Source organism: Phoenix dactylifera, chromosome 2 (genome assembly GCF_051530095.1).
Source record: "Phoenix dactylifera cultivar Ajwa chromosome 2, Ajwa_hap1_PhDact_Kaust_v1.1, whole genome shotgun sequence".
Classification (NCBI taxonomy): Eukaryota; Viridiplantae; Streptophyta; class Magnoliopsida; order Arecales; family Arecaceae; genus Phoenix; species Phoenix dactylifera.
In genome coordinates, this window is record NC_143191.1 from 10,803,717 (window position 1) to 10,824,160 (window position 20,444).

Sequence of the window (20,444 nt, forward strand, 5' to 3'; positions counted from 1 at the left end):
TTTGCATTTGAAAAATCCCAAGTTTGATTCGGAAGAAGTTCGTAGAGCTATTTGTATGTTTATTGTTGCTGGTGCACATCCTTTTACAACTTGTGAGGAACCTGGTTTTAAATATATGGTATCTGTTATGTGTCCTCAATACAAAACCATGAGTAGGCATACTATTAGGAGAGATTCATTGAAATATTACATGGATGAAATGAAGGTTGTGAAGGAGGAGTTAGCACAAGCACCGGGGAGAATATGTTTGACTTCTGATAATTGGAAAAATGATTACACACAAGATGAATATATTTGCATCACAGCACATTGGATTGACACTAGTTGGAAGTTGCAAAAAAGAATAATTAGATTTGCAGCCTTAACCCCCCCTTTTGATGGGCTTTCTATTGCTGATGAGGTCGCTTTATGCTTGGCTCAATGGAAAATTGATAGTAAGGTTTTTACCTTGACATTGGATAATGCATCTTATAATAATACCATGGCTACTTCTCTCAAGATTCGTCTTCTTGCAAATAAATCTCTCTTGCATGGTGGTGATTTTTTTCAAATTCGTTGTTGCTGCCATATTATAAGTCTTATTGTGCAAGCTGGTCTGAATCTCATTGATGGTGTTGTTTGTAAAATTAGAAATGTGGCCAAGCATTTGAAAAATTCAATTCCAAAGAAGAAGAAGTTTTATGAAATTGCTGAAAAAAGTTTTCATTTGGATACCAGAAAGAGATTGCGTTCTGATTGTTGTGTTAGATGGAATTCTACTTTTTTAATGTTGGACCGTGCTGTTTATTTCAAGGCAGTTTTAGATCACTGGGGACAGCGTGATAGAGAATTTAGAATCTTTGCACTTTCTGAAGAAGAGTGGGAAAAAGTAGCTATTCTTCATAAATTTTTGAAAGTGTTTTATGATGTGACTAATCAGTTTTCTGCTAGTAAGCATCCAACAGCAAATATTTATTTTAGGGGGGTGTGGGAGATACATAGAAAATTGATAGAAACTGTTAATGGCCCATATGATTTTATGGTTGATATGGTTAGAGAGATGCAAGTTAAATTTAACAAGTATTGGTCTGAGTATAGTTTGATCTTATCTTGTGCTACAGTTTTGGATCCCCGTTGCAAGTTAGAGTTAGTTGAATATTGTTATTCTAAACTTTATGGGGAGGTTAGTGCAAGGGAGATGGTTCAGAATATTAAGAATACTTTGTATGATTTATTTGAGGAGTATATGCTGCGTTCAACTTTAGTCTCTTCTCCCAAGGTTGGAACTTCTAGTGGCAGTGATGTTGGTAACCATGATGCAGATAGTTTTAAAGATTATGAATTATTTTTGAGTAAAAAACAAAAGCATGATCATGGGAAGTCACAATTAGATGTTTACTTGGAGGAGCAAAATCTTGGGCTGCTTATCGATTTGGATATTTTAGTGTATTGGAGAGATGCCTCAGGTCGTTTTCCCGAGCTTTCATCGATGGCTCGTGATATTTTGGCCATTTCCATATCAACAGTTTCTTCAGAGTCTGCCTTCAGTATGGGTAAAAAGTTGATAAATCCTTGGCGAAACTCACTTTCACCAAAGACAATTCAAGCTATTACATGTTATGAGGATTGGTTGCGAGCAAAGGGCTTCTCATTAGGTAATTGTTTAAATCTTTGCTTGTTCTTCTATTTTTTTCTCTAATATATATTTGAATAAAAACTAATTTTCTATTGTTTCATATTTATTTATTTTTACATTTTTTTTAGGACAATCGGGTGTCTTGGGAGCTAACATGGAAGAATCTAGTGAGGATGAAGATGACGCGGAAGAGATGGAAGAGGGATTACATGGTTCGGTCATTTAGATATTCTATTAATAACTCTAATAATTATTCATCAATCATTAACAATTGCTAATGTTTCAATTTTGTGTTTGTAGGTTTTGAGAATTAGAAGATGCAAGCATGTTCTTCTACAGTTTTCTATCATGGAAGTGGCTTCAAGAATTATGATTACATTTACTTTTGAATGCACAAAGATGCATGTTTGTTATAATGTTAATGGGACAATGTAATTTGTATTTTGTCTAAATATGTAGTTGTCTAACTTTGTAGTTTTTATTGTTGGGTTGTAATTTTTAGCTGGACAACAGTATTTCATACATTTTATTTTCTTTCTATTGGCTTGAAGCTGCAAATTTTTTCTTTTTAATGTTTGTAGAATGTAGATATATTCAAATTGCAAAGTTTGAAACTATCACCAACACTATCTATTTGAAATAGGCTAGTTATATCCTTAACATTAATCAATTAACCATTGGAGAAACAAAATAAAGATAGAAAAATACATCTAGTTTTAGAGAGCTCATTAAGCTGTTGGGCCATTTTGGTCCATTTCTAGATTCCAAACACACAAAAAAATCGGACCTGTCGGGTCGGGCCTGGGACCAGATTTATAAAGTTGGGTCGGGCTTGGGCATAGCCAACAGGCCTAATTTCTGCTGTAGAGCCTGGTCCGGGTTTTGATCAACTCTAGTCAAAACTGAAGATCTCACCGGGTTTTGATCAGCTCTAGTCAAAACTGAAGATCTCACCTAAAAAAGACTAGCTGGAGTTATTATTTATGTTTTAATCATTCAAGCAACACGATCAACATGTGATTAGCCCCAATAAGCTCGTTCTATAGTGTCCTCTAGTCCACGTAGGCTATAGGCCAGGATCTCACAAAAAAAGCTGGCCGGAAGGTATTATTTGGATTTCTTAATCCTGTATAAGTATCCAAGATCTATCCAGTGTATAGCTAATGTGGGACTAAATATATGGATCTTCACATGTTGAATTCTTCTCCTAATATTAGAGACAATGCGTGACTGCAAAGCTTGTCGTTCTGGGGTAATCCAGCAAGTTTTTTTTTTCTTTTGTTTTTTGACCGTAAGGGAGCTAATAACCCTCCCTCCTTTCCTCCCCAAAAAAAATTAGGGAAAAAAGAATAAGTTTGTCAAGATTTCACAGAATGGGAGTAGTTAATATAAATTTACTATAAGAAAAAAAAATGTAACTTGATTGACATCTAGATGTGCAAGTGCATGCAAATGTAGATTTACATATGTCTGTCACCTAAGCCATGGTTAATTTATTCAAGTCATAAGTTACTTAAAATTTGGTGATAGATTAGTGCTGTTAATAGTGTTAGAATGAGTGGCATTTCATGTTAGGAGGTTGGACATGAGAACAACAGACTTGTGCTCGACCTGTGCATTTTTCAATCCAAAAAACCCATTCTGTCCAATGGAACGGTACCAGCTGTTTGATACCGGTCCTTTTTTCAGCAATCCGGATCTGCCAAAATCCAGACTTCAACAAAGGAGGAATTCCCCTTCTTTCGCCTTCTCCTGCCTCTTACGATACTTGAATCCCTAATAGGATGTTAGCAATAAGAAGAATAGGCTGCATCCAATTCCTCTTCTGCCTTTTTGATTTAAGAGAGCCTTGGATTGCTTTCCCGTCCAGCTTTAACCTAGATTATGAAAAGCTTTAACCTAAATTATGAGTAGCTTGTCAACAAATGTTGAAAAGCTATATCTTCAATTTGAAAATTTAATTTTGCTCCAAAAAATTGTGAGGAAGTGGTTAATTTTATTTGCTTATTTGCCAATCTCCAATTCTTGTTTCGGATCATGTATTAATAGACATGATTTGCTTTAATATGAGAATATGCAAGGTATTAATGTATGTACTATTTAGTTCAAGGCCTTTCCCAACTCGAAGAAAAAAGAAAAAAAAAACAAAAGAATGTGCAAAATGGAAAAGCTTCAGGGACATGGTCACCCCACACAAAAATGTTATATAGATGATCTGCAACTCACCTTTATATATCAGCTGTATAACAGACTTTTACTTGTGTATGTGAGATATCTATGTCATGCTAGCATTGTTATATGTGAAATTTAAAATAGTATATTATAAATGCAAAGTTTGTTAGCATGTTAAATTCTAAAATTATGTATGTGCTAAGACTTTATTTTTAAAAAAGGTTATATTTTAATGACCATTAAGATTGCCACATAAATTTTGAGATTTCTGCTTACCTTCTAATTTCTTGTTTCCCCAATTTTTCTCTTTACAGTTCTATGAAATACTATCATTTTGGAGAAGCAAAGAGAGAGGAAGAGTATGAAAGCAGCTGAGACAGAATAGATGTAGAACTTTGTATGATAACCCGTTCGCAATAAAAAACTATTCTGCTGCACCAAAAAAAAAAAATAAAATCGAAGAACTATTCTTGTTAATTGGTTTCTTTTTCTTACTTCGGCGAGGAGGTCCAAAATTCTGGTTAAAAGTTTAGATATAATATAACAAGGAGTAAAGTAAAGATTTAATAATTGAAAGATGCTTTTGGAACACATAAATTTTTTGTTAAAAAGACAGATACACATCTGACATATAACCTTTTTATTGCTCCTGAATCTGGTATCCATCCTGTGGTTCCAGCGAGATAAGGTTCAATAAGGGAGCATATAGGCTGTGTAACCATTTTGTGCAAAATTTTCATGTTTATAGTAATTTAGTTTTATGATTGCACAAGCCATTATATTTTTCTTAGTCCTACTTTTTCATAAAATTTTGTTCAAAAATATTTTCAAAAAAGATGCGACAAGGTGTAGCTTTTTCTTGGTAGACTGGAATCATGGAACCAATCTCACATAAATACATCAGTGAGAATCTAAAAATAAAATATTTAAAAGTTCATAAGGATAAGGTAGAATCAGTATAATTTGCCACATATACTGCTATCCAATCTGTAATACCATTCATCTCTATATAAATATGTTCCACCTCAAATGCCCGTAAATTTGCCCTTATTCACCAGCAATCCAGTCTTAGCGGATGGATATTGATTTACAAGATGTTACTATGCCATTTGTGTTTCAAATATTGCATTAAAAAGGAAATAGCTGGTTATCCTAATAAAGTCCATTCAGCCATGACTGTTTGCTGCGCCTATCATGAGAAGCATACACATATCTGTGTATTCACTGCAAATTCTCTTCCAGACATAACACATTCTTGTGCTGTAAAATCGGCAAGCTCTTCAAAAGTCTTGCAGTGCGTGCATGCACTGCACACGCATACATGTATGTGCAGGCGGCATGGGTGTATGCTCGTGCATGTAATGTTCGAAACATTATTTATTGAGACTACTTCAATGAAATACTTGAGAAACAACCTCATCAATCAAGACTCAAAATAGAACTCGTGCAGCAACTAGGCTACATCCGATTCGCTGAAGCCCTCCCAAGCTGCTCTCAACTCATTCCCCCAATAGAACCGTTGTGTCATAAAACGAACAACCTCCCGCAGCTACAAATGCTGATTTGAAATCCTGAATGATAAACCCTGCTCCTCCAATATTGGCCTTTATTCATTTTGAAGAAAATTAGGAGGTAGGGTTTCCAAACTTATGAAGCTTTCGAGGATCAGATTTCTGTGAGAAAGGTTTTGTTATTCTTTCGAGCTCCATCTAGGCTCTCAGGAAGAAACATACAGACAGGAAAGAGTGAGGAGTTTTTGTTGGCCATGTAAAAGCTAGGATTTTCAGCAATTAGTGCATGAGTTTGACCAACTTTGTCAAACATAGAGGAACGCCGCATGGCCCGCATCTGAAAGGTTGACATGTCCCCTATCATATTAATCCCCATACGTTATTAATAAATACCACCCGTGCATTGGTCTGGTACCCAAGCAGCATCATATCATTGTGCGGTTCACAGTTCATGCAGATCATGAATTATCCAGGCGTACAGGTATTTGGACGCAGCAAAAAAATCCAGATTGAATCGTCCAAGCAACACTAGCAAAGTACAATGAAGACCTTCATAGAATGAAGTGTGATGGCAAGAAAACCTTCAAACACAAAAAAAAAAAAAAAAGAAATCTATATTGTAACTTCTCTTACCAGACAACTACAAATTTTGCTAATATACAATGTCAAGCAGCTTAGAATGCAAGCATTGGAGAAATGCTTAGCTGCAGCCAGCAGCTGCCACAGGCCCTGGGGGCAGTGGATCCAATGGCCAATCTCTGGAATCATCCCTTCCAACTAAATGCACCAATGAGAACCACCACTTCCAAGAGTTGTGATGATCACCAACCCCCTTTCTTGCCTTCAGCCATCTTTAGCCCTATCCAGCAGCAAACTATGACTACCAGCTGATGTTGTATCTCTTGATCTTGATGAAGACTGGGAAGGGGGTGCATAGAGCTTGGTGAAGAGTGGATTGTGCTTGGAGAACTGCTATGCTCTCTATTAGAATGTCTGTTTGTCGTGCTATGGGCCTGAACTTCTGAAACTCATAGCTGAGATTTCTTGAGTATCAAACTCCAGAGCCTTCCAATAATGCATGATCATAAAAACAAATTATACAAAATATTATGAATAAAATAACCAACAGACTACCTGCTACAAAACCATTCCTAGTTTTAAACCATTATAGCAGAACAGCTTAACTGGTATAAAGAATAAAACAATTTTACCGTCCATCGAAAGCAAGGAAGAAAGGCCAACAAAAAAAAAGGCGTTTTACATAAACTACAGAAATTTTCATCTCTTACAATGGGGCTGGCCTCAACTAGAAAACTCAAACTCAGTGAGCAATAGAACCAGAACCAATTCAAAATTAATCAGGCCAGTTGTAGGCTAGATCTTCTAGTTCTTGCTGCGTCGGTGAAAATCTCCTACCCCCATGATGGAAGTTAGAATTATTCTCTGTTTTACTTTTCCAGGCACCCATTCCATCTCTCAGAATATACAATATCAGCCAGGAAATTAGGGTGGCTGATAAAGGCCTTCGAAGTGATCGTTTAAGACATTCACCGTTTAAACCCAAATCATCCTTCACCACCCTCGAGATCCTCTTCATCCTCTAGTTGGGCATCTTCTCTGCCATTTATTTCGGTACCACCAATTTCCTGACTATTTTTCCATTGAAAAGATTGTTCAGACAGGAAAACGCCAGCCTCCTCTGTGTCCGCTTCTTTCTCAAAAACTGTGCTAATATCTGTTTCCATCCAAGCAGGGCATGAGTATGTAACTCCAAACAAACCCCGAGATTCCAACCTTTTGGAGGAACCAGCAGCACCATCAGATGCTGCTTCAAATCGATCTTGCCTTAGGCACGAACATTCGGGAATTGGGTGCGAGAGAAATGACAATGGCTTCAAGTTCATGGATGCTTCATTGAGTCCATCCAATGCAGTTCGATTGAGGTGTTCACGTACCAATAGGCGCCAGGTCTGATTTCCTTCATATAGATGACTGCGGGTTTCCTCAAAAAGCTTAGCTACAACTTCCCTATGAGAATACATGTTAGAAAGTAATTACTGTCAGAATGACTACATAAATAGCATGAGTTTGATTGAGGAAGACAGTGGGCAAACAATTAAAGTACATTGACCTAAAATTGCGCACATGTACAACTTGAATGATTCACATAATTTCTTTTTAACAAGCATGATGACAATGCACCACTACCAAGGTTTGAATGCTGGACCTCTGCCAACAGCAAGCCCGAATAATAATATCTAGGAAGGGTAAATTTTTTTTTTCCTGCATAAAATCTAGTAGGAATGCCATTTTTTGTCACTAGAATGATGTTGTCAGAAGCTCAACTCCAAATTGAAGGACACAAGAGATGCCGCTACACTGCCACTTTTTTTGTACATAATATACAGTATTCTTTAATTAGTTTACCTTGCTAGTTGTATTTTTGTTATGAGAAGTGGTTGAAAAATGTACAGGTAAACTTGAGATCATCTATCAAAAACTTAAATAGTTAAGGGGGGCCCCAAAATGACAGCCTTATCCCAAAAACAAACGAAAAAAAAAAGTGTCTTGTAGAACTGTAAGAACCATTGCTTAGGCCTGTACTTTATTTCTAGCGTTATTTGGCATGTTCATGTCTCTTGAACTTGTCTTAGTAATTTAATGAAGTAGGCACAGCAAAAGAGCATACGGAACAATTTAAATCTTTGAGACTGATCGTATAATTTCATAATCTTTTCCTGTAATGCCTACATTAGAACCTCAGCTATGTAAAGAATCCAAAATTTATACGTAGAAATTAAAATAAAAATCAAGATATTTTATGTATTCCTAAAGGATATGTTGCAATTATTCTTCATCACTTATAGATTTTTTATCTGAAAATGAATTTCCACATTGCTTCTACCAAGGGATAACTTAAAATTGAAAACTTAGTTTTAAGATTAACATGCCTGCCTGCAAAGATTATTGTCTGTAAATGCAGCCACATCTCTGTATGGCAAAACTTAGCCTTCAAACAGGACCAACTTGCAGATTAGCTCATCAGATAGCTGAATTATTTTATTTATTATGTAGGTTTTAAATTTGCATTGTTCAGATTTGATGATGATGATGATGTATGTATCTATATTTATATGTGTTTTCATGTGTCTGTCAATTTGGTGTTTTTGTTACAAGTTAGTTATTGCCTAAGTTGTTTTCCTAGCCAGTATCATCATTGACCGTATTTTTTTGATTGGTAACATTTATACACAGTTTGGTCAAAAAGGGAGCACCGATGGCGACAAATACACTATGAAAAAATGATGGCTTCAAAGGAAAGAAAATATAAAATGAGATGCTGAGAGTTCAGACCTAAGAGTCACCCTAGAAATTACACCAAAAAAAAAATTACAAATTTTAGTACATATTCCATTCTTAATGGCTTTAGATGGCCACGCACATATGCAAGAAAAAAGAAAAAAGAAGGGTATGCACGCAAAACAAATGATTTATAAGGGTTTACATGTAAATATTAATTTTGGGAGGGTATTCATGCAAATTTTAATATTTAGAAGGATATGTATGTACAAAACTCCTAAATTTAATATACTAGATATTATATTTTTCAGTGTGCATATTTCAACAGTCCTTTGAATTTTCTTATTCAGCATCATCACATTCACACGCAAACAGCATGCCCTCTAATAACTAACATTCACGGTGGAAAGTATAAATGGGCTTCTACAGAAAATTACACAGTATGCTTATAAATTATAATATTATTTTTATAAATTTATAACTTCAATGATTCAAAAAATTGATATAAAAATTGATCTTGGGCGATGGTTTTGGATCTAATACAACCCAAAATCTGCACTAGTAGGTATTTTTAATCCCAAAGCCAACAGCTAAAACTGATTATCAAACCAAGTGCTGGTGCAGTAAAGTGTAAATTATGTTTAAGCCAAATAGATTTGAATAAGCATACTTTAAAATGTTTATCATAGCTCAAAAATATACCGATGCGACCAATTAAAATCCATTGAGCAAACAGGGAAAGTTTGGAATGCAAACAATAAGCATGAAACTTATTAGGTTCTTATGGTGTCTTATATTTATAGGATGGATTGCTAAAAATGCCTCTCTGCTCGGGTTTTCAGCCCAGGGATAAGACCGGCTGCAGGAGATCACACCTTTGTATTTTTGGGGCTTTTGAGTTCTCATGGGATCAAGGACTTTTGTATTGGGGGTTTTCTCCTCTTTGTACTTTCTTTGCTATTGGTGAAGCTTTCTATGATAGTCTCCACCTGTGGACGTAGGCTACAGGTCAAACCATGTAAATCTGTATTCTTCTCTCTCTCTCTCTCTCTCTCTCTCTCTCTCTCTCTCTGTTTGTTGTCACTAGATCTATTCTCTTGCACAACAAGGTCAACTTCAAGTTTTAATTGAACATGAATTAAGGTATTTCTTCATGATGGTACATGCCATACAAAACATAATAACCCAATTGGAGACAGGCATAGCACAGCAATGCGAATCAGTATACCATCAATATAAACCATATTGTCCCATATTCGGTCATAATGATCTGATATGGTTGGCACGAACCAGTTTAGTTCCTTAAAGACTCAATGTCCCTTTTTAGAGGTTTTGTGGTGTCTTAGGGGTTTTGAAGGGAGAAGAGAGATCTGACACCCACCAACACAAAAACATTTGAGTTTTTCTTGTTGACTTTGGTGATGAGCTTTCTCACCCCATTGCGTAATTGAGCCTGTATGTCAAGGTAACAACATGTTTTCCTCTTTTAGTTTGCATTTTTCTTTGTGAAAAATTCAAACTTTACCCTTCTTTTGTTTGAATAAGTAAAATCTGTTGCCAAATACAATTTTAACCAAATTCATGAACTTGATTAGGAATCTAGGATTGTAAGGATCAAGATATGCCAAACCGACTTGAAACATCCAATTCGGAGTGTACTAACCAAACAGGCATAGTACTGTGTTGTTTCAAGGTTCAGCTTGGTAAAGGATTCGAACCAGGCTGAACCGGCCCGAATCAAGCAGATCCACCCATTTTCCACTCAGCTCAGAGCGGTTTGGGATGGTTCGTGTCCCTTACCCTTTTTCTCTTTTCCTTTGTCTTTCTTTCCCTTTTCTTTTCTTCCTTCCTTACTTTCCTTTTCATCTCCCTCCCTTTCTTTCTTTCCTTTGTCTTCTTCTTCCCTTCTGTTCTTTCCTCTCTCTTTTTTTCTTTCCTTCCTTTCTTTCTTCTTCTTTCCTACCAAGAGGCTCTTAAGAAAACAAAATTTTCAATGGAAACTTTCGTCAATTCAGAGTCATACAACATAAGAAAAAGGAAAGAATGGAACCGGTGAAAGAAACTAGCATATGTAATTAATGTTCATATCGATTCACCTAATAGACAACTAAGACCAGAAAAGGTGCAGCTAATAGTATTTATACTAATATATTTGATCATTATCTCTCTCATGCAACTACACTAACTACTGGTTACATTTCTGCAACTGGTCTTGGTAGCTTCTTGAATCACATGCTGGCCTCCATGAACACCAATAATGCTTGCTTCTAGATTCTATATATCATTTGCATCAAAGCTCCTAGAACTCATTATCTCTAATTAATGGTCTGTTGCCATAAGGCATCAACCCAACTCACCAATTAGGTCATCCCTCCAATTACCTCATCTATATTTTACTATATCATAGCTTATCATCAGTGGATACATTGTACATAATAAATTGGTTCATCTCATGGTAAACTCTAGGGTTACAATCCACTTCAGTTTAAAGAGATTCAAAATGTTTTGGTAGCCTTAAAATAATCCTCAAAAACAAAAAGAATTGAAAAAAACAAAAAATAGCCAAAAAATGTTGTATCAGTATCGAACTGGCATGCATTTGTGTATTGAGCATCGGTATACTATGGTTCGGTACCAGACGAAACTGGTCAAGTTCCAGTACAATACCCGGTAACAAAACTACGGACCTTGGTAGGATAGCATTTTGAGAGAGTGGGGATGAGGGAGGTGGACAGATTTGACCCAAATTCCTCCCCCTAAAGCACCATCATTTGAAATTGATTTAAAAAATAAACATTATGTGCATAACCACTATACATGCATATGTACATATGTGCATACATATATTAATATATGTAAGTGTATACACGTACATATATATAAAAATGAATAATATATGAAGACAAAAGTTAACATTCTTTTTTTGCTTAAAAACTTAACAAACATGCTAGTTGCTAAAAAATAATATTTTACTTAGATATAACAAATGAATTCATTAGTTGGCTCCAACTAATTTACTGGATATTCAAAATAGATCGCCAAGTATGAGTATATATAGGGTTTATCCTATGAATAACAGATACCTGTTTGGTCGAAATGTTTTTGATGCAGCATACAGATAAAGGCGATGCCCCATGACCATGCTAGCAAGATTTGGGTGTCCCTTGCCATCTTGATCAAATCCAGGGAAAAATGCATCCGCTTCAACACTGATGAAGTAGTCTATTGCTTCCCAAATGAGTTTGTGAGCATTGGTTCTTAACTCCATGATTGTCATCTCAGGCTTTTCATTAGTGTTGGCTATCCAGCGCCACCAATCATTGCCAGTGGATTGATATTTAGGTCTTTCAGGAGGTGGTGGAAGTGGCCTGGGTCGAGGACCTGATGTTTTCCATGCCTCAAGCAACCCTTCTTCCTTGTTCAGAGGTTGCTGAGGAAGATCACTGAGAAGGGATTCCTCATGACCATAAATGCTAGAAAGCTCCTCAACCGTGCTAATTGAGGTCCTATCAATGGCATTCTCAAACATACCATGAAAAGGGATCATTATCCTCTGCCCACCAAATAATCCCCCCCCTGAAACATATATTATTGTGTCCGATGAGTAGCCAAATGCACGTAGAAGAATACCAACCTGTAAAATTAATTCTCTGGCTAACATTACAGGACCTTTTTTTTTCATATACTGAATGTCAAACATGGTGAGGCAAAAGTATATAAACATGTTTCAATCATATAATACCTCCTCAGGCATAAGCGGACATGAACCGTTAAGCCTTCGTTTCATGGAATCAACAGAAAGTTTATCCCTGATTAACTTATGCTTTATCATCCACCATCTTCTGCGTTGTATAAGTTCGGTGTGTATATCCTACAATAATTGACAATAAGATGCTTTGGTTGAAGACATTAGAGATTTATAGATATGAGGGATACTTAAGCACGAGTCATATTTTTAAGACAAGAAATCCATACCTGGAAAAGTTCAGCACAACCATGATAAGCTAAAGTATCCAGAGTCATTCCAGCATCATAAGCTAGAAATGGCCTCCCAGAGACACGTAACCTGACAAGTTTTAAGGGGCAAAGCTGTTATGGGAATAAAAGGATGGATGCTTGAAGGGAAAAAAAAAGAATGGCTACAAGTGGGAAAAAAAAAAAGCTTCTAACCTGCGCAGCATTTTCATCCCAAGATCTTGGACTTCCTGCCGGAAGAGAAGAGCATGAAAAGCAACTCTACATCTCAGCCTCTGGTATTCTTCAAGTTGAGGTGGAAGAATAGCCTGGGTTATTTTAATGCAGAAGATAAGTTTTTCACAAAATTGAGGGAAGTGGATTGAAGTTTTTGCAACATTGCTCCTAGAAATTTATGCAATCCCCTAATGAAAAAGATTTTCACAAATAGTTCCAAGTTATTAACATAGGACAACAAACATTCCATTTATTATATCAAATAAGACTTATCACATCCATTGTCAGCTTCTTATTGGAGAAAATCTATCTCATTATTATTAATTAGTCATTTTGACCCTAAAAGCTTAAGCTTATAGGGAAAGGGTCAACGACATACATCAGGTTTAACATTCCCTTCACATGTGGGCCCAGGAGATGCATGTGGTGGGATAACTGAGTCAAGACAAGCCAAAAACAGAATAAGAGATAATCAGAGATCACGAAATAAATAACTAGAGATTCAAACTCATGACCTCTAGCAAACCTAAGCTAGTATAGTATGTTAAGAAACCAATAGACTCTAAAAGTTTATAGAGAAAGGTTCAACAATGCATATCAGGCTGAACAATTACAAGGCTTTTCTTGTCAGCCAGCATTGGATCTGGCACCAATCCTACTTGTAAATAAATATTGAACACCCATTCTAGTCCTCATAGTGCAGTGAATTATATTTAGAAGTAACTAAGCATGATGCAATCACCACCAACTTCTCTCATTATGAATCTCTGTCGGTCCAAAATATAATGATTGGAGCAAAAATACAATAGAAGATAAGATTTTCTTTTTTTTTTTAAAGTACTAATACTAATCAGACTGAGGCATGGAAATCTTGCTCTCTTTAAGGAGATTCAAGCCCTATGCGGTTGGCAAAGCCCATGAGCTGGTACGGCAGACCTCTTTGGCTTGTCCCCTCCAGGATACAATAGCTCGACTGGATCGTCGTATGGCTCAAAACCAACTCTACATAAACCAAGAGAACACCTTTCTTTGGCCAGAGTACTCTCAAGTTTGTTGGCATGTAAAATGAGGATGTGTTGTGTTGTGTGATTATAGGTGAATGGTGAAGGGTCTATTTTTATAGGTTCATGGAGCCTTTCCAAGTTAATATGATCGATTATTAGCCAAAATAGTGGGCTAGTAGGGTGAGAGCAGGGTAGACCGTACTGGCCCAAACTGGATGGTACGAGGCATACCGTATCGGTTCGGTACTGGTATCCAGTACGAATGGTGTACCTACACTCGGTACGTAAAAAAAATTCCGTACCATACTATACTGTGCTGATATTATGCTAGTGTGGCACCAGTACGAAGTCCGGTACCGACACGGCAAATCTTGGGTGAGAGGATGATAAATTTTCTGTTACAAAAATAAGAATAATTAAGTCTTTATCATATGAGTAGTGAGAGTAGTGGGAGAGTGTGTGATAAATATTCTGTTACAAAAACATAGGAATAATTAGCCCCATTAGCACATGAATAGAGTCAATACATAGAACTCCCATGCACATGAGCAATGGTGTCAATGCATGAAACTCCTATCCATATATATTTCGCCACTATCTCAAAATTATTAACAACTTATTTTCATGTTAATATTAAAATGCACCAACAATATCTACATCATGTCAATAAGATGAAGAATCAAAACTAGGATTTTGGCAATTGAACCTTATCACAAAGCTCCAGGAACACTGAGATAGTCGATGTTAGGGACTACTTTATAGATTAGTTTTGGTTATTCTCACTGCTTTGGCATGTTACTTTTTCCTAATACAACCATCAAAATAACCTATGTCACAAACTAATTTCACAAACCTGTATTAGTGTGAAAAGAGACTAGGCATACTAGGTTCAAGCAAACATATTGCATTTCATTTCACAACCAAGTTTGTGTTTTTAGTAAGTAAGAATAGAAATGGCCAGAGTTCCATCCGTCTTCCACAAATAGATCAGAGAGTTACTAATAATCCATCAATAACTTCTCTCTCAAAAAGGGAAAAAAGCCAATAACTTAGCACCAGATGCCCCTCATGCAGTCATGTAAGCAGTGAGTCAGCTTCTTCTGGCTCTAAAAATTCAAATTATCTTATGACAAAAAAATGATTTATCCTCTCAGATATGCTGCAAATTAATTTCTATCAATCAAGGAAAGCCTAAAATCTATTTTAACCTTAAAAAATAAATAAAACATAAGAAGTTCTCTTTAACCAAAACTTCAGCCGATGGGGAAAAAAAATTAAAAGAACCACAAACTGAGGATACCTGCAAACAACCTCCCTCTGCAACTTTTAGTTCTACAACCACATACTGTTTTAGTGCTGGAAGAACTACTTCAAGATAATAATCTGGTGAAGCTGAGTAAGGCACTTTAAAAGAAGGAATCTCTTTCCTCCTCTTGGCTGCTTTAATATTCTTTGGCAGGGCTTTTACAACACTGATGTCCTTTGCTAATGCTACAATAAACTGATCCTCGTTGTAAAGGTATGTAAAGCTCTTGAAATCAGAGCTGTATAAAAGCATATAATTTTGAATGTCAATAAGATTGGTACAATCAATTAAGAAGTATCAGATTAAGCTAAGAATATACATTGAAGTAAAAGAAGAGACCTGACACCCTTGTTGCCAGTGGTAGGTTGAAGGACAGGAATCACTAAAGTAGCATTGAGAAGCCTTGAAACCGCAACAACATCACATATCTGGAGGCAAAAGAGAAATGAGATGGCACTAGTATATATATATTACTCTATATTTCATATTATAGGCATAGTGTGCATGGCTTACCGAATTTCTTATTTCATGAAAACCTCCTTGTATCTTGACAAAAATATAACCATTGGCTTCTGAAGTAGGAGCTGTCATTCAGTACAAGCAGGTAAGATTAACGACAGACATGGATATAAACCACATATTACGAATTGCTTTACTGGTATACAAAGCATGCATGATGGAGAACATTCTCTAATCTGCATATATTTAATCATATGTGGAAGAAGAACGCAAATTTTAGTCAACTAGAAAGTTTGACGGAGATATGGCACAGTCCGCTTCACATGCAAACTCAGATAAATATTTGCAATCATTTCTATGTAATATGTTTTTATTGGAGGTAAATATTAATAAATCAAAAAATCAAGAATTTGTGTAATGAAATAGTCGTGAATACAATCAGAAAGAAACAATTTATAGGAAATTAGAAAATAGGGGAACCTGGATCAAAGGTGAGCTATACACTGCTCTAGGAGCGTTATTGCTTATCTCATGCAGTATAGACAGCTGTAACACCCCCAAGGTACAAATGATCCCGGTTCAACTTAGCTCCTCCCTAACGCGACACGAGCACGTGGAAGGCTTGACCCATTCAACTCCTTTAGTTTTCCGAGATTAATACTTTGAAAATATAAAACATGAAAAAATAATTGTACAAATAGTGGAACAGGTAGGCAAGTAAAGAGTGAAAAGAGACCAGAAAAGAGAGAGCAGGATCTGGCCATCACAGGGAGAGAGAGCTTTCTGATAGGTAGCATCAAGGACCTGATCATGCCCTTTATATGGAGGCCAGTTAGGTAACAGCTCTAACGGCTAGTAGCAGCCCATAAAGGACGCAATAAATCTTGTTGTATTTAATCAAGGTCGTGCTTGGTTGCTATTATCATTCTAGTACTCCAAATCAAGACACCCACCTTGGTCCATATTAGGAATTAATGAACCTCTACAGATTTAAGTCACACCCTTTCAATGGTCAATTTATTGTCTTTGCTTATCATTATCTAGCATTAAATTGAAGCAGCGTCTGCATGGAAAAGACTAGATAGTTGCACAAAGATATCATAATAATTTAGTTAAAGGGTTTGACCCATAACAAATACATGTTTTACATGCTGGATTTATAAATAGGGAAAATCACAAAAACACGCCTCAAGTTTGGTCGAATTTCACTTACCACCCCTCTTGTTTAAAAATTTTCAATTAGATCCCTTAAGTTCATTAAGTGCTGCATTGTGGTCTCGCCATCCATCTTGCTTTACTTGAGCTCACGGGATTATGTCATACAATGGTCATGCAACATGTTTAGGACTATAATACCCTAGACTAAGATAAGGCTTAATGAAGAGTTTGGGCAGTTCTCGAGCTCCTGAGGATCAAGGTGTGGCAGCGAGAAGGGTGGCACAAGGTCGGAGCATAACATCAACACCAATCATAGTAACGAAACTAAAGAAATCCTAAAAATACAAAATCTTGAAAAAATACAAAAAATTAGAAAAAAGGAGAAGGGAAAAAGAAGGCTTAGACTCACCATTCTCTCACAAGTAATAAATCAAAATGGCTGCAAATAGTTGGTTATAGAAGAACCATCCAAGATTGCCTCGTTGTCGAGAAAATAGTTGCTTTTTGTTCAATAAAGTAGCAAAAATCCTCATCTAGGAAGCATCATAGCCTCCTCGTATAGAACACAAAAGCAAAACAAAGAAGAAGAATAGAAGCAAGAAGGCTACCGAAGGAGCACAACATCATAGCCATAGCCCTAGCCTCCTCGCTGCACTTTCGATTAAGCCCAACAAGGCTACCGAAGCCACTACCATCTAAAGGGCCACCGGGACTTCCAATAGTGGCCGCCCCACTACTGCCTTGCCACTCATCATCTTCCCTCACATCCAAAAAATTGCCTCCCATTAGAACATCGAGATCGACGCCCTCCACCACCTCCAGGAACCAGATATGATCTTTCTCCTGTGTCCTTAATGAGTCACTTTTTTCTTAATCAATTTTTGTCGTGTTCTAAGTTTAGTTGATGTGATGTGATTACAAGAATGATAGGCTTCGATCGGGATTGGAGGAGGTTTGCAAGAGGTATTGCCAGGTGCTATTGTCGGTGTTGGAGCAATGCGTGGCGAAGCAGCTAAGGCAGCTAGTGGCCATCATCTTCGGACAAGCCTAGAGTAGGTGCTCCTTCAGAATGGTGCAGGCCTTGCTTCTCTTCCTTCCATTTTGAGGCATCGATGGTGGCCAAAGTGGCTCGAAGCAAGTTGCTCTAAGGTAGAGAAAAAAGATGAGGGCATATTTGGACGAGGAGGAGGTGACTGCAACCAAATGGCCACAGACACATCATCCTCCTTATCCTCCTCTTTGTAGATGCTATCTTCAGAGCTATCATCCCCTTCAACCTTGTTGCTACCGTGCAACATCCATTCGCCTCTCCTCCTCTTGCTTCAGCTAGATCTATCCCGATCCCATCCCGAAGCCTCTCGTCTTTGCAATCTCCATCCCTCCATCCTCCTCTATAATTTTTTTCAGAAAAAATCCTTTAAAATCTACAATCTCCATCCCGTCGCTACTGCTATCATGGTTGGTGAATTCCACGCACCACAATGGCTGGCCAAATCCTGGTACAAGCAGCAGCAGACCGGGGGTGCCACCGGCTCTGCCTTGGGAGCTATCGATGGATAGCCCACGAATGAACCCCACAGATAAGATCATGTTCCAAGGCTTGGAGCAAAGCTCCAATAGCCCTTTGTACTGATTGGAAATTTTAATAATAGTGAGGGTAATTTTTTTCATTTTAGATGGTATTTTTAATGGTGTTGGATTGTCAGGTGTGGCTCGGGACCATATTGCGCCACTTAATAAACTTAAGGTATCTAATTACAAATTTTTAAACAATGCCAAACTCAAGGGGGTAGTGGCTTTTAAATTTAGTTCTTTGGTGTAAACAAAAGATAGCATTTCTCTTTTTAACAGGATCTGTTCCATTTTACTCTCACTTTTGGATCATACATCCATTGCATGCTCACAACACCTAAAATCCGGCATCAGGTACATAAAAACATTTCTTGGCCACATGACATCCGACCAATATTATCTTCCAAAAAAGTTTAAGTACCAAAAAAATTCTGCGACTATAATGATCAGTCAAACTAGGTTAAAGGATCTACAAATCAATCACATAAAATAGAATGACACACAAGCTAAACATGCAGATGGTACTAACCTTTGTAACTTCCTCTAGGGTTTGCATGTGGCAACATAGACTTCAAAGGCCGAATTGGTCCCCATAATCTTCTATGTATTGGACTCTAATCATCCATATAAACGTACAACACCCACACAAAAAGAAAGTCAAGCATAACATAATGGTAAATTTTGTTAAAAAAAGCAGCAGGTTGTTCATGTCAATATCAAATAAACCTTACAAATAAAAGATAAACACTCAATTCGATTGTTTCCAAGATTAAAAAATGATGATGTAGGTGGATTTTATTCTCCTTTGAACTAATCTCTCAATTAAAACAAAAACCTGCCAACAATTTTGGAAGTAAACAAAGGAAAACAGCACAGAGGACCTGAATTGATAACAAGGAACACATTATCTATATAATCAAACTATCGCAAGCGCCGGCACAAACCTTCAATCATACAAATGGCCACGAAGGAAGGTACAGAAGAGAGAGCACACATTTTAAACTAATGCATGTTATTTCCGCTTCTCTTTTTCACATTTCATCTCCAGAACCATTTTAAACAACAACAAAAAAAAATCCTGTTAAAAATTTAGCAAATGCGTAACAAGGATAAATGTTGAAATTTCAGTAAAGCTGAACAAACACATAAAGCCAGCTGCTTCCAATCTTACCTCGGGAGCAAAAACATCCCCAAAATCCTAAAGAATTCACAGAGGAGACAGGTGCGGTGGAATGAAATATGAAAATAAGGACACACGGCCCAGTATATCAGCAAAACCCAAAAACAAGTACCAAAGTTCACTATTTGTACTCAAGAGGTGAGATCTAGCAAAAGGAAAGTTGGGATCATTGTGGGATTTTAGGGATTACCAGTGCGGGAAGAACACCGGTCTGAAATCTCTGCACCCAAGACAACACTGCTCCTGCCTCCTGGTATTGAGATAGGCTCCTCCCAGAGTACACTGCAAGGAGGAAGTGAGTGACTAGAGAGAAGACAGAGAGCACCAGCCCTCCCAGGGCCGCCCATTTCATCCTGGACTTGAGCCCCATCTCCCCTCTTCTCTATACCGACGACCACCAAAGATCTATATCCATAGTAGGGAACAGGACTTAGAAAAACAAATCTTGGAAAACAAAAGAGAAGCAAATCCAACAAAAGTGGGAAAATTTATGAAGGATATAACCTTTGCCTGTGTGTCTGATATAATTACTGCAGCTATTTAACGCTTGGGTCGAAAATTATTACAATCTACGCGAAAGTCAAAAGGCTGGTGACCTGGAGCACATTGGGTTCATTTGCCGAGGTGGTGGGTATACGGCTACGGCAGGGATATCCTTTATCTCCCTACTTGTTTATTATCTGTTCTGATATCTTATCTCGGCCTTTGCAGAGAGTGTGCGCTAGCCGTGAGCTGGAGGCCTACACCCCAGCCACGGGAGCTCGCCCTATCTCACATTTACTTTTTGCTGACGACTGTCTTCTTTTGGCCAGGGCACGGACTACAGAGGCTCGGGTCCTTCGCAGGGTGGTAGCGGCATACTGCGCGGCGTCCGGCCAGAGGGTGAATTTTTCCAAATCCACCATCTCCTTCAGCCCCAGCACAGAGAGCGGAGTCAGACAGGAGATCAGAGGGATCCTCCAGATACCGGAGCAGG

The 20,444-nt window shown here is 37.4% G+C and overlaps 1 protein-coding gene across 2 annotated transcripts; it reads right to left on the reverse strand.

The window, feature by feature from the left end:
* Window positions 1-6,351: 6,351 nt before the first annotated feature.
* Window positions 6,352-19,977, reverse strand: LOC103706562 (O-fucosyltransferase family protein). Of its 2 annotated transcripts, XM_008790703.6 has the most exons (10): window positions 19,659-19,977; window positions 18,818-18,902; window positions 15,613-15,683; window positions 15,439-15,527; window positions 15,094-15,337; window positions 12,769-12,881; window positions 12,574-12,664; window positions 12,341-12,469; window positions 11,682-12,232; window positions 6,352-7,326 (listed from the first exon to the last, which is right to left on the reverse strand). In XM_008790703.6, exons 1-10 carry the CDS (start codon window positions 19,836-19,838, stop codon window positions 6,864-6,866), a joined length of 2,016 nt encoding a protein of 671 aa, XP_008788925.3. In that variant the 5' UTR covers window positions 19,839-19,977; the 3' UTR covers window positions 6,352-6,863. The 2 variants fall into 2 exon arrangements, with proteins under 2 accessions (XP_008788925.3, XP_026660275.3); XM_026804474.4 differs by lacking the exon at window positions 18,818-18,902 and having other exon boundaries at window positions 19,659-19,976.
* Between the last annotated feature and the right edge of the window lie 467 nt (window positions 19,978-20,444).